Raw genomic sequence first — 13,437 nt, 5'->3', positions numbered from 1 at the left:
ACTCGACGGTTGATATCATGGAAGCTTGTTGTTGTTGTTTGAGACAGAGATCGCCGTAACAGTTTGAACAGAGATTCATCGTTGTTGAGCTTCCGAAGAAACCACAGTTGTTTACACATAGACGGTGTCCTTCTGGTGTCTCGCATCTATGTTCCTCCGCCATAATATTATATCTTTCGACAATTTTTAAAAAAAGACACAGATCTTTGTAGGAAGAAGAAGTAATCAAATCTGAAACAGAACACACAGAACAAAAAAAAAGATTAGGTAAAATGGTCACCGAGAGAGTTTTTGCAAGAAATGTTTCCTGCGTTTTCTCTCGGTAACCAAAAACAGAGATATGAAAAAAAAGAAAAACAAAACACGGCAAGAGAGATTGTGAAAAAAAACAAGATTTAAAAAGAGGAGAGAGATTTGGTTTTTTTTTTGTTGTTGTTACCTGTTTGTTGGTTGATTCACTGGATTCTCTATAATGGGGTGAAACGGAGAGAGAGAGAGAGAGAGAGAGAGATAAGAGAAGAGAGAAGCAATATATATCATATGCTAAAAGAGAGAGCTGAAGAAGATGATGATGTATGGATGGAGGACAAATTATAATTTAAATCATTCTTTAATTCTATGATATTTTTTTTGAGAGAGGTCTATTTTACAAAACCCACTGATATTTATAATGTTTGTTTGGTGCCAAATTCTATTATTGATTTTTTTGAAACCGTGTTTTATGATATGATTTATACCACAAAACTAGGAATCTTAATCTACAAACACAATATTCAAAAGTCAAAACATTTTTCTTACAATTTGGATCAATTTTTTTTGTTTTTACCATGGACGACTGTCTATGTAACTTGTTCTTCCTTTCTCTTAAGTGAAGAAATAGTTTTATATGTTGAAATTAATGTGTATGGATTGATGTTAAAAAATGTTTGCGTGCAAAGAAAAATATATGAAAAAGACAGGTTGGAAGAGGAGCCAAATTTGAAGTCTAGCCCTTCTTTCCTTCTCCATGTTCCACTAGTAGTAATCTTATCTTCTAGCATCTCTCTCTTCTTCCTTCAAACTTTATTTTAGTATATACTTGTATGTGCACATACCTTCTCTGATGTCACACCATATGGGGCATACAAACAATAAAATTTGCCCAAACTCAGATCGGATGATATTTTTTTCTTTTCCCATTGTGATAAGTTATTATATATATATCACTGTTGTTGATACCTAGTTGCATTTTATCCAAATCTTTGTCAAGGTGACTAGTATCTTTATCACTATATCAATCATATTATACCCTAGTTTTCATCGTTTATATATATGTAATTTTTTAAAGTCTTCATGTGGTTTTTCTAATATTGTTGTTAGACAATTACTTCGTCTTATACAACTGGACTCTATAGAATTTTTGAGTTTGTTTTTTTTTTCGTGATATTGAAACCGGTTCAACTGATCCGGACCATCTTTATATAATAGAGATAATGGAGAAGGTTGGGCTATATAACAATCGGCATAAATCTCATTTACGGCCGCCAAGATTCTCTCGTCCGTCCCATGTTCCCACTTTACTTTCGAATTTTGTTGGTTTATGATTTCTTTTGACATGTAACCCTCATTATTCGTTTTATGTCGGCTATGATTTTAATTTGTGTCTTTCTCTTTTATTATTCCTCATACGTCTTTAATTTAATTATCTGTACATGTGTTCGGGCAGATTTCTCTCAATCCTTCTGTTCTGTATTTAAGGTGCATGCTCGATTTAAATATATCACAAGCATGCATTTGCTCTTGGTTCCGGCCGGCCTTGCTTCGATAAATATGGATGTTAGCAGGTTGTCTATAAAAAAATTACGTATGACCCTTTTACATGTGATTTTACATATTTCATTTTGCCGTATAATATTCTGAGAAAGAGCCATGTGATGAGCATTCTTATCGTTTGTATAACTTCAATAGCACCATTATTGTTGATTCCGAGCATGTCGCCCACCAAGCCACCACCAAACATAGGTTTTTTTTTTGTTTTTGTTTTAAGATCTCCTTCATTTTCATCGTTCTTCCTTACTGCATGGTTTTTATAACATTTTTTGTTCTTCTTTCTAACATTTCTCAAATTTCTTTTATCGTTCTTCCTTATGTTAGGAATGTGAGATTACTTTTAGAAAAACTTATAGTCGAGGTATTTTTATCCATGTTGTGTTTTTATTCATGGTTTGACTACAAGTCTACACCACATGTGTTTTTTTTTTTTTTTTTTTCGGCTAATCTGCAGTTAGACATATCTCAAATTGTGGTGCTTTCTGAGTCGATATACCATTAATTCTTCTTTGTGGGAAAGCCAATTATTGGGTTTATTCTGTTTTATTATACAGGTCAGTTATGTTTTATGATCGACCTAACCTAAGCACAAAAAGATCAAGAGAGTGGATGGATATCTATAACNCCCCATGTGTTTTTTTTTTTTTTTTTTCTCGGCTAATCTGCAGTTAGACATATCTCAAATTGTGGTGCTTTCTGAGTCGATATACCATTAATTCTTCTTTGTGGGAAAGCCAATTATTGGGTTTATTCTGTTTTATTATACAGGTCAGTTATGTTTTATGATCGACCTAACCTAAGCACAAAAAGATCAAGAGAGTGGATGGATATCTATAACGGGCACAAATAAATAAATAAAACCATATATAGGCCCAAGATAGATTGGGCTAAGATTCTAAATAAACCCATATAGAGAAAAAAAAACTCTTAATGGAAATGGTTAGGTCGAAGAAATCTGTAATGAAGATGATCGGTGGTGATGCGTGAACGTAAGAAACGTCTAGTCAACGTGTCGTCGTTGGTGACATATGTAAAAAGATAACAATTTGCTCTCTAGTTGGCACATCTGACAGTATTTTTTTTTTTAATATATATTCCAACTAACTAGGACTCTAGGAGTATTATTATTCTATGGAATCCTTATTTTATTCTTTTGATAATTCCATTATTGTTATTTTCTTTAAACAAACTGTCCAAATCACACAAAAGTTAGTACATTTTTAATCTAGAAACAAACAAGAAAACACAGATAAAAGTTGTGTTAAAATCTTTTTTAAAAGAAATATTTTTGAAGATATTCCAGGGTTTTTTAAAAAAGGGTTTATCGTGAAAGATAGGTTTAGCATGAGTGGGTTAAGATTTTTAAAAATGACAATTGCGGCTTTAATTTTTTTTTTTTTAAAAGTTAGGGATAATCTCAATTAGAGTGAAAATGAAACAAATAATAATATCCATCTGTCACAAGTCACAAAGCCAAAAAAACAAGAAAAGAAAAGAAATAAGAAAAGCGTGGCTGGACGACTCAGCAAATTCGTCTTCTTCTTTCCATTAAAAATATTGTTTTTAATCTCATAACTAATCCACTTCGATTTCTTGGTGGGGGGTATATACTTCTAATAAGTAATAACATGTGTTTAAAAGATTCTGAAAGATAAAAAGGTGAGACCTTTCTTTCTGAATCTGATGATACGTATCCTATAAATCCGGAAAGAAAAGCTGAGAGTTTTCTAAGAGGTTTTAATAATTCCGGTGTGAGAAACCCTTTTGATTTTATTATATCTCCGTCGTCCAGAGATGGCTTGTGGTATGGAGAATTGTAATGGTAAGATCTCAAACGGTGACGTTTTGGGTATCTCTTCCAAGCGTGAGAAGCTCATTATCGATACAGACCCTGGAATCGGTGAGTGAGAGAGCTCCTTTGCCCTGTTTTTTTTTTTTGGATTAGTTTGATTAAGTTTTAGTAAAGAGATCTTAGATGGATTTAGTTTTGAGGTATAGATAGAGTAGGATTTAACCTCAGAAAGCTTCCAACTTTGTTCCAATCAAATCGAAATCTCAAGATGGTGATTTCTTATATCATCTGTTTATCTAGTTGGAAAAAGTTTGCATCTTTAAGCTCCAATGCTTGCTTGATAGAAAGATTCAGAGGAAATTGTTCTTTTTTTTTAGTATGTTGACTTTTTTTATTTTTTTTTTTGTTGCAAATGAGTTCGATTGTGGAAACAAGTTTATCTTCAATTGCAAGATCAGTTCTAACATTATTATTATTATGTGTGAGTAGATGATAGTATGGCGATAATGATGGCGTTTCAAACACCGGAGTTGGAGATATTAGGATTGACTACTGTGTTTGGCAATGTTACTACACAAGATGCTACTCGTAATGCCTTACTCCTGGTATGTATTGTACAATGCTTCATTTCTTCACTCATTACAACTTCTTTTGAAATGTTTTGGAATGTGTCTGTGATCTCTTTTCATTGTTTATGCAAAAGTATAGTGTGAGATTGCTGGCTTCCCTGATGTTCCTGTCGCAGAAGGTACTTCTGAGCCTTTAAAGGTACCATCTTCTCTCCTCTGATAAGGATTTGAACCTAATTTATGCCAAGATCTTTGATATGGGAATCAAGTCAACCCGTTTGTGACTTTATCTCGAACTTATGGCTTTGGTGTGTGTTGATTCAGGGTGGAATTCCTCGTGTTGCTGATTTTGTGCACGGTAAAAATGGACTAGGAGATGTCTCACTTCCTCCTCCGTGTATAACGAAATCTGAGATAAGTGCAGCTGAGTTTCTAGATGAGAAGGTCTCAGAATATCCGGGTGAAGTCACCATTCTTGCCCTCGGACCTCTAACCAACCTGGCATTAGTAAGAATCATAAAAACCCTTCCTTTAATCTTAAAACAGGATTTGTGTTTTGACCATTAAAAGTTTTTTTCTTGTTTCAGGCCATCAAACGCGATAGTTCATTTGCTAGTAAGGTGAAGAGAATCGTTGTTCTTGGTGGAGCATTCTTTTCTTTGGGAAATGTCAATCCTGCAGCTGAGGCTAATGTAAACCCATCCCATCCCTCTAACCTCTTCTTAATCTTCTGTCAATGAAAATGAAAATGCCAGTTTCATTTTTCTCGGTCTCTGCTCTATATACAGATATATGGTGACCCGGAAGCAGCTGATGTTGTGTTTACATCTGGAGCAGATATCACTGTTGTTGGTATAAACATCACAACCCAACTTAAACTATCAGGTGAAGAAAGCTTCTTCCACCCATCTCCTTCAGCATTTTGATTCCGTATTATAAAGCCTGTTAAGAAGTAAGTGTCTGTTTTTAATCTTATTTCAGATGATGACCTCTTAGAGCTGCGCAACTCCAAGGGGAAACACGCTAAATTGTTAAGCGATATGTGTGAATTCTACAGAGATTGGCACGTCAAATCTGATGGTGTTTACGGTAAGCAAGAAACTGTGATCAATCAAAACATGCTTTAGATATTGCAGTTTTTGAATTTAAAAGTTTTGTTGTTTGCTGGTTTCAGGAGTGTTCCTACACGACCCAGTCAGCTTTGTGGCTGTTGTACGACCTGATCTATTCACATACAAGAAAGGTGTCGTTCGGGTGGAAACTCAAGGAATATGCGTTGGCCACACGCTCATGGATCAAGGCCTCAAGAGGTTTTTTATAAACTTATCTTGTTCAACAAAATAATAAAAGCACTTGAAATCTTTTGAAACATTTCACGAAAATAACGGTTTTGATGGGAACTTGCAGATGGAATGGAAGCAATCCGTGGGTAGGATATTCACCGATATCAGTGGCGTGGACAGTCGACGTAGAAGGAGTTTTGGAATATGTGAAAGCAAAGCTGATGAAGCCATAAAAGAGATGAGTTCCAAGTCACAGTCTCGTTTAGAATGTGTGCATATTCATTTGAAAATGGCATCATCACACCCATTCATATTCTTCTGGTCTAACTTGGATCTCAATTTCATCCTCTGTATTTGATCTGTATAAATGGTACCACGTATATTGGATTTTTTTTTTTTAAAAACTAATGAATGAAAACTATCTTTGTTTCCTTAGTCTCTGGTCTCTCTGTTTTTGCTTTCACTGGTGGAAACTGTTATTGTCTCATCAAGATCGATAATATGTAAAGTCATGAAATATCTCGGACCAACGGATGTTAAAAGAGTTAAAGGAACAGCAAGTGTGTCACGTACTGATCACATAGCCAATGGCCCAATGATATAACAAGTAACGGAGCTGATAAGTCACAGCCAATCAAAGATAATATCTAAAGTTTTAAATGTTTTTTCATTATGATGGGAAAATAAATAGAGTGGGAACATGTGAAAGAGGGTAGACTAAGGAGGAGGAGGAGGATTTAATGAGAGATGGTTATAACAAGTTGGGGCTCACTATGCATAATTGTATCTACAGGCAAAATTGTGGATGATGTTGATCATCATCATGATGAAGTCGGGGACTAGTACTCATGAGTACTTCTTCTACGTCTTTTTCCCTTTAAATCTTTTAAATCGATTAAGAAAATAGTGAATCATTTAATACATCCAAACTATATACAGTAAATATATGTGTGTATGCATAATGCATTATCCATCAATGTGAGCATACTTTTTTGTCACATGTAAAGAGGTCTTGCAAACAAATTAAAACTGATTACAGTTGGGACATTTAAAAACGAAATATTTGGTTGAATAATGTTTTTTTAAAAAACTTTTTGATTTTGGGAATGTTAAGGTTCTCATATCGGAAGTGAGATGAGATGTAAGAGTAAATTATTTGATTCTGAATTTTGAAAAGTGATTTACCGAGGGTAAAAAATATTCATATACATATACATAAAAAAAACTTCATCTCTAAAATTAGTGGTGTACTATTAAATGTCATACTGTTGGCATTTTAACTCCATATCTTCTCTTTTGGTTTGGTCGTCCTTGACTCAATAACTTCCTTAAATCATGAGGTCAGATTTTCTTTTTCTTTTTTCCCCCTTTTCACTAATTTTGAGTAAATGGTATTTAAGATACGCTGAAAAAGTAGTAGAAATTGGATAATTGCACTAGTTAGAAAAAGGAGTAAAAAAGAAGAGAGAATAAAGGGCTTTGTATAATAAGAGAGGTTTTGTTTGTCATCATTGGATGCTACAGAAGAAGGTGTTTATTAGTATATGAGACTGGGCAGCTACTCCTACTTCTAATTCGTGATTACCTAAGACCCATTTTGTCTCCCTTCTCTTAGGTTTTTCATTTATTACTCAACTCACTTAATACTCTATACTTACGACCCAATTTATAAGATGTTGAAGGTACTGGATTATAATGTTTTCAACTTTAGAGACATTAGACTTGATGAAATATTTTATTAGTCATATTTTTGTTTGGTTTTAATTCCAGACCTTATCTTTTATGTCCATGAATTTTACCTTCTCATTGGCTCAAACACTAAGACAGACCTAGCCGAAAAAGGTCTTTGAAGTTGAGCTACACCATCCACTTGACACCTCTATATGCATACTATTTCAATATCTAGTTTGTTTTCTGATGTATGAATATCGACTTAGTTTATAGGCAACTCTTACAAGATCAGATGCGTATTATTGATGATAAAAAATTGGTTTAATCGATTATTTTAATTCATGCATTCCCTACTAATTTTCAAACTTGAGTATATTTCATACACTTTTAATGTATATATATCATGCACGTAAAATTTTCAGCAACAAGATCTTTACACTTTAACGAGTGCAAAAAAAAAGAAAAAGATAGTAGATCATCTTTTACTTTAACGGTGTGACCACTTATAGTGTTCGACACTCCCGCATGGGTTCAACTCTAGCATCACCTTGTATGTCGTTAACCGTTTCACATGAATGTGCTAACCGAACCACGAAATCTACTGAACGTAGCAGAAACAAATGCACTTTGCACATATGACAACCGATGATGCCATCACACACGCGCGTGAGTTCATGAAGAAACCTATTATGTAAGCCAATTTAATATAGGGATAAGTCGCATAATATGTGATTTTTTTTCTTGTTCTTTGCATAATATGTGATTCATACATATAGTATGCGAATTAAAATTATCTTATAAATTTAAATTTTTGATGATCATTTAAGGGAGAGGCTGATTCATCCAAATCGATCCTTAAGTCAATCCAATAACCATTCTCTCACATTTTAGTGAGATAAAACACTGAAAACACACTAAACTTAGTACGTACGTAGTATACATCATGTTATATGCTTTATGCCATATTTTCTAAGCCCTTCGAACCTCTTATATATGATTTCAATATTGGAATTAAGTGTTTTGAGCGATCTTGATTAATGTTTTCTCTGAGACATATGGCCTTGCCTTCATCTACTCTCCAACGACCAACTTTCACATACTCGGAAAACCTCCGGCCTCCACCAAAATTTTGCATAAACACATTTCGTGGAGTTACTAAAACGTTGGTACAAATTCGTCCCTTTGATAACTTACGTTTACAAATAGATGTGCACTAAACGAACTTATATTGAAAAGATATTCATTGTGGGACAAATCCATGAATCCATATAATGGAAACAAAGATGGATTTGTTAGTTGTTACACCTAATGGTTTATATATATATATCCTAATATAAAGTAGCGCATGTGCATAAAGATACAATTTTGCACGATAGTGTAACACCCAGAGAGCAAAGTTAACACGATGCTACCTCTTTATATTCTTCCTTTTCCTATATATTAGTTCATTTTATATAACTTTTTTTGCCTTTTATGAAATTAAAAATCAGTAACCATAAAAATGCGTAGACAAAACAAAACAAAGTGGAACCCCAAAATGCAGGGAGAAAGCGCAATGCTTGAATAATAAATTCTAATTTTGTTTTGATAAATAAATAATTTAAAAACTTAGGTAGCTTATTTGGTTGAACATTTGTTTTAAAAAACTGAGTACTCCTTGTCCCGATTTAAAGTTGATTTGAAGTTAACAGGAACAATTAAGGACCTTAAGGTTATAAATTTTTTTACTAAATGAAGAAAAAACTTAATTCTCCACCATATATTGATCTATAGTGTCTTTCTAAAATTTGCATGGCAAGTTCCAAAAACGCCATGCAAAAAAAAATATGCATGATTTGTTAACTTGAGTGGGCGTGGCTAGTTACAAGCACTACAAATCCCAGAAACAGTTAACTACTAGATTGTATCACAAGTTTATATATTAACTTCGCTAAGGTAATTAATTAATTCAGGATTACTGAAAACAAAGTATGACCGTCCATGTATAACCTTGTGAATGATAACTTAACAACAACAACAAAAAAAAAACTATGAATGATAAGGATCGTAAATCCGGAGAACAAGAGTATATGAACTCTATATGTAGGAAACTTAGATAAGAAACCAAATTTTACATATAACACTCTACATATATGGTTTTCTGTCGTACCAAATAGGAATTAACTAGTAACATTCTTTAAAAATTAAAAGTAAGAAAAAAAAATTCACTTAAGATCTCAACTAGAGGTTTTTCCCCCTGATTTAATGAAATTTATATTTAAACCGTCTATGAACAACATAGCTGCTGTGTTCTATCTATGTATGTGTGAACAACTATGTTGGAAAAAAATGAATCAATAGAAAATTAAAAAGTGTGTATACTAAATAAAAATTTGAAATTAATTTTGCAAGTATCACATATATATATTGAAAGTGTATAAATGAATTCTCATCATTAATTTGTATTATACATTCATCTGTGTTCCATCTATGTATGTGTCACCTGCAAAAGAGGCTAAAGAGCCCACTCTATCTCTTAATTAATATACTTCAGACCTATGTATATCATTAGTGCTCCACCCCACAAAATCTTTATTAAATATTCGTTGTATGTTTTTGAAAATAGAAGATGTTATGATAATGTTTCCATGCAATGCAAATGGACGCACTTTACCTTATGGAGACCCAAAACATAAAAAGAAATAAAGTTCTAAAGGGACGAAATGATGACAAATTACAATGATTAAAAGTGGGAAATAGTTTCATACTCACACGATTTAACATACAAGACCATAATACATTTTGATATGTCCTACACATACAACAAATTAATGTAGCATAACTATTTAATATATAGATATAAGAGTACTTGTTTACACAACTATTTATCAAAACATAAGTGATTGTTGAATCTTTTTTACAATTTTTGGTAAAGCATTAATACCAACCTTTTTTATGTCACATTACAATCATCGGAACTGTCAAAGATGACTTGTAAAAGAGAAAGGAAATAGAAGAAACATTTTAAAGGACAAAAGATAGTTTTTAAGGCTAATCATAATATTCACATCCGCAAGAAACGGAGAGATGCAAAAAGATGAAGAGAAGAACCCAAAGTACCAAACCATATGGGGGCAAAATGGTCATTTCGAATTCCCCTAACAAATAATAAGATGGATGAGATGACTCACACACACACACCTCCCTACTTATTAATTATCATTGCCTTTGATGTAAGCAAGTAGTGCAACCACTATTTATTTATTTTCTTGCTTCCATATTTTTAATTTATTCGTAGTTCCATTTCAAGACACACATAATAATTATGAGTTCGAACTTATGTTTTGAATTTTAAAGTCATTGAATGCTTAGCACAAAAAGGCAAAAACGGAAAACACAATTTACCGTTCACAAAACATGCACTATAATACAATACGCCTCATTCCGTGAGTAATAATAATAAACGCCAAAAACAAATCACAAGATTTTGATAGAGAAAGTAATTATAAACGTGAAAGTGCAATAATTCGTATTATTATGTAACCGAACGAGGTCCACGAGGGACGATATATGGTTAATGAAGCTACATGATTAAGATTTGACCATAAAACAAAAACAATCCACCTTGTAAACTATGATGTTTCACGCTGTGGCACACTCATAACCCATATGGAGAGAGTTTTCAAAAACAAAATTTTGGTTTTTTTTTCTTTCTTTCTTGGGGTCCCAAAACTTTCCCTCTTCATAATTTCTCTCTTTTTTTATTATTTCGATCTTTATCTATCTAAATGAAGGGATGATGAAAGGGTCATGAAGAAAAATCGAACACGAACTCACCTTCTAAGATGTGTTATTATGGCTGATGATGAGTAGTGTTGACTAAACCAATATAGACCAAACCGGGATATGAAAGTAGCAAAGAGAGCAATGAAAATGGTCTAAATTGAATAATGAATGATTATGATATGGTTCGAACCAATCCCAAACCATCATTGCGAATCTTTGGGGGACGACGGCCTATATAGCCCTCCCCTTCATCATCATCATCATTTTCACTCAATAAATCGTTTCACCCTCTCTTCTATATTTACATCTTTACCCTTTCCTTACTACAAAATTACCCCCCTCCTATCTAAAACTATCAACCCAAGCCGGTCTACGTATTTAATTTGGTTTTTAGGGTACCCTTAGTAAGTAGTAAGAACTGTTCTTTAGTTTAGTTTTTTTACCACCAACATTATGACTTCCATTTTAGTGCAGATGTCATCTTGGTTGTGTTTTTTTTCCCCTACTACAAAACATGCATTTGTATATTTGAATCCATGTGGTAACACATGAAAGAGATTAACAAAATTTACAAATACACAATAACCAATCATGATTGAAATCAGAGTACGAAAACTCAAATTTGGTATCTTAATCCAAAAGTGAATCTATTCAACCATTGTATTACCATAGATTGGTTATAAATTTGGAGTTGTAGGATTCACTTCTATCATTTTGAATTTTGATATTGAAATGACATTTATAGATTTATTTGATCTATATATGATATCAAAACGATATTACTTCACTTGGGCGGGTCGGCAATGTACATGGTGAAAAGAGAAAGAACAGCACATCTCATACACCAAAACCAAACCCTCCTCAAGTTTTTTTTTCTTTAATCACTCTTCTCCGATCATCATCATTCACATGACGCAACACAAATCTTTTTTTTTTTTTTTCCCTCACAAATCATTATCATTATTTCAGAAAAAAAAAGACAAAAAAGAAAAGAAAAAAATATAGAGCTGCGAAATCGGCCGCCATCTAAGCANAAGGGATGATGAAAGGGTCATGAAGAAAAATCGAACACGAACTCACCTTCTAAGATGTGTTATTATGGCTGATGATGAGTAGTGTTGACTAAACCAATATAGACCAAACCGGGATATGAAAGTAGCAAAGAGAGCAATGAAAATGGTCTAAATTGAATAATGAATGATTATGATATGGTTCGAACCAATCCCAAACCATCATTGCGAATCTTTGGGGGACGACGGCCTATATAGCCCTCCCCTTCATCATCATCATCATTTTCACTCAATAAATCGTTTCACCCTCTCTTCTATATTTACATCTTTACCCTTTCCTTACTACAAAATTACCCCCCTCCTATCTAAAACTATCAACCCAAGCCGGTCTACGTATTTAATTTGGTTTTTAGGGTACCCTTAGTAAGTAGTAAGAACTGTTCTTTAGTTTAGTTTTTTTACCACCAACATTATGACTTCCATTTTAGTGCAGATGTCATCTTGGTTGTGTTTTTTTTCCCCTACTACAAAACATGCATTTGTATATTTGAATCCATGTGGTAACACATGAAAGAGATTAACAAAATTTACAAATACACAATAACCAATCATGATTGAAATCAGAGTACGAAAACTCAAATTTGGTATCTTAATCCAAAAGTGAATCTATTCAACCATTGTATTACCATAGATTGGTTATAAATTTGGAGTTGTAGGATTCACTTCTATCATTTTGAATTTTGATATTGAAATGACATTTATAGATTTATTTGATCTATATATGATATCAAAACGATATTACTTCACTTGGGCGGGTCGGCAATGTACATGGTGAAAAGAGAAAGAACAGCACATCTCATACACCAAAACCAAACCCTCCTCAAGTTTTTTTTTTCTTTATCACTCTTCTCCGATCATCATCATTCACATGACGCAACACAAATCTTTTTTTTTTTCTTTCCCTCACAAATCATTATCATTATTTCAGAAAAAAAAAGACAAAAAAGAAAAGAAAAAAATATAGAGCTGCGAAATCGGCCGCCATCTAAGCATAAACACAACACAAAGCATGATTGTTGTGTCAGGAGAGAGAAGCATGTCCCCCTTCACTCTCCTCTCTCTCTCTCTAGCTTTTGGTGGTTCTATATAAGAGACACTATCTTCATTTTGTTCTCTTTGTCCCTCTACCTTCCATACATTTCATACAATCTCTCTCTCTCTCCCTTACAACAACAACATAAACCCATTCTAGTTAAGTCTCTTCTTCCCCTAAAGGTAAATCTCTCTTTCTCTCTCACTCACTCACTCAACATATGGTCGTCTCCCCTCACGTACAAGCAACGTGATTATCATTTACCATAACAACAACCCAACTATTTTTTTTTTCCTTTATAACAAACTTTAAATTGTTGGAAAATCTTAAAGCTTTTATATCCTTTTCTTTCAGACAAAGGCAACCAAATAAATAAACCCTATTTGTTTTTCTTTTTCGAAAACTCTCTTCTTCTTCTTCTTCTTCTTCTTCTTCTTCTTCTTCT

The 13,437-nt window shown here is 33.3% G+C and overlaps 2 protein-coding genes across 3 annotated transcripts in view; one reads left to right on the top strand and one right to left on the bottom strand.

Annotated features, from left to right (window-relative positions):
• Window positions 1–620, bottom strand: part of LOC104782052 (zinc finger A20 and AN1 domain-containing stress-associated protein 4-like) — a 5,950-nt gene extending 5,330 nt beyond the window's left edge. The window contains exons 1-2 of one of the 2 annotated variants that reach the window (XM_019244916.1): window positions 440–620; window positions 45–231 (exon numbers count right to left, since the gene is read on the bottom strand). In XM_019244916.1, coding sequence (XP_019100461.1) covers window positions 45–163 — 119 coding nt within the window. In that variant the 5' untranslated portion in view covers window positions 164–231; window positions 440–620. Of the gene's footprint in view, window positions 1–43; window positions 415–439 lie in introns of those variants that run through there. The other variant, XM_010506867.2, reaches the window with a different exon arrangement.
• On the top strand, window positions 3,604–5,888 carry LOC104782047 (uridine nucleosidase 1-like). The gene is made up of 9 exons (XM_010506861.2): window positions 3,604–3,709; window positions 4,091–4,206; window positions 4,310–4,369; window positions 4,495–4,677; window positions 4,758–4,862; window positions 4,959–5,055; window positions 5,152–5,259; window positions 5,345–5,480; window positions 5,578–5,888. Exons 1-9 carry the CDS (start codon window positions 3,604–3,606, stop codon window positions 5,684–5,686), a joined length of 1,020 nt encoding a protein of 339 aa, XP_010505163.1. The 3' UTR covers window positions 5,687–5,888.

This window comes from Camelina sativa, chromosome 4 (genome assembly GCF_000633955.1).
Source record: "Camelina sativa cultivar DH55 chromosome 4, Cs, whole genome shotgun sequence".
NCBI classification, from domain to species: domain Eukaryota; kingdom Viridiplantae; phylum Streptophyta; class Magnoliopsida; order Brassicales; family Brassicaceae; genus Camelina; species Camelina sativa.
The sequence above is the reverse complement of the archived record's forward strand: the minus strand, read 5'-3'. Positions and strand labels throughout refer to the sequence as shown.

Excerpts from the sequence above, each read along its gene's own strand:
- LOC104782047 (XM_010506861.2), top strand. The coding sequence starts at position 3,604 with ATGGCTTGTGGTATGGAGAATTGTAATGGTAAGATCTCAAACGGTGAC. Across the intron at positions 4,370-4,494 it reads GTACTTCTGAGCCTTTAAAG|GGTGGAATTCCTCGTGTTGC; the intron begins GTACCATCTTCT and ends GTGTTGATTCAG. Across the intron at positions 5,260-5,344 it reads CAAATCTGATGGTGTTTACG|GAGTGTTCCTACACGACCCA; the intron begins GTAAGCAAGAAA and ends TGCTGGTTTCAG.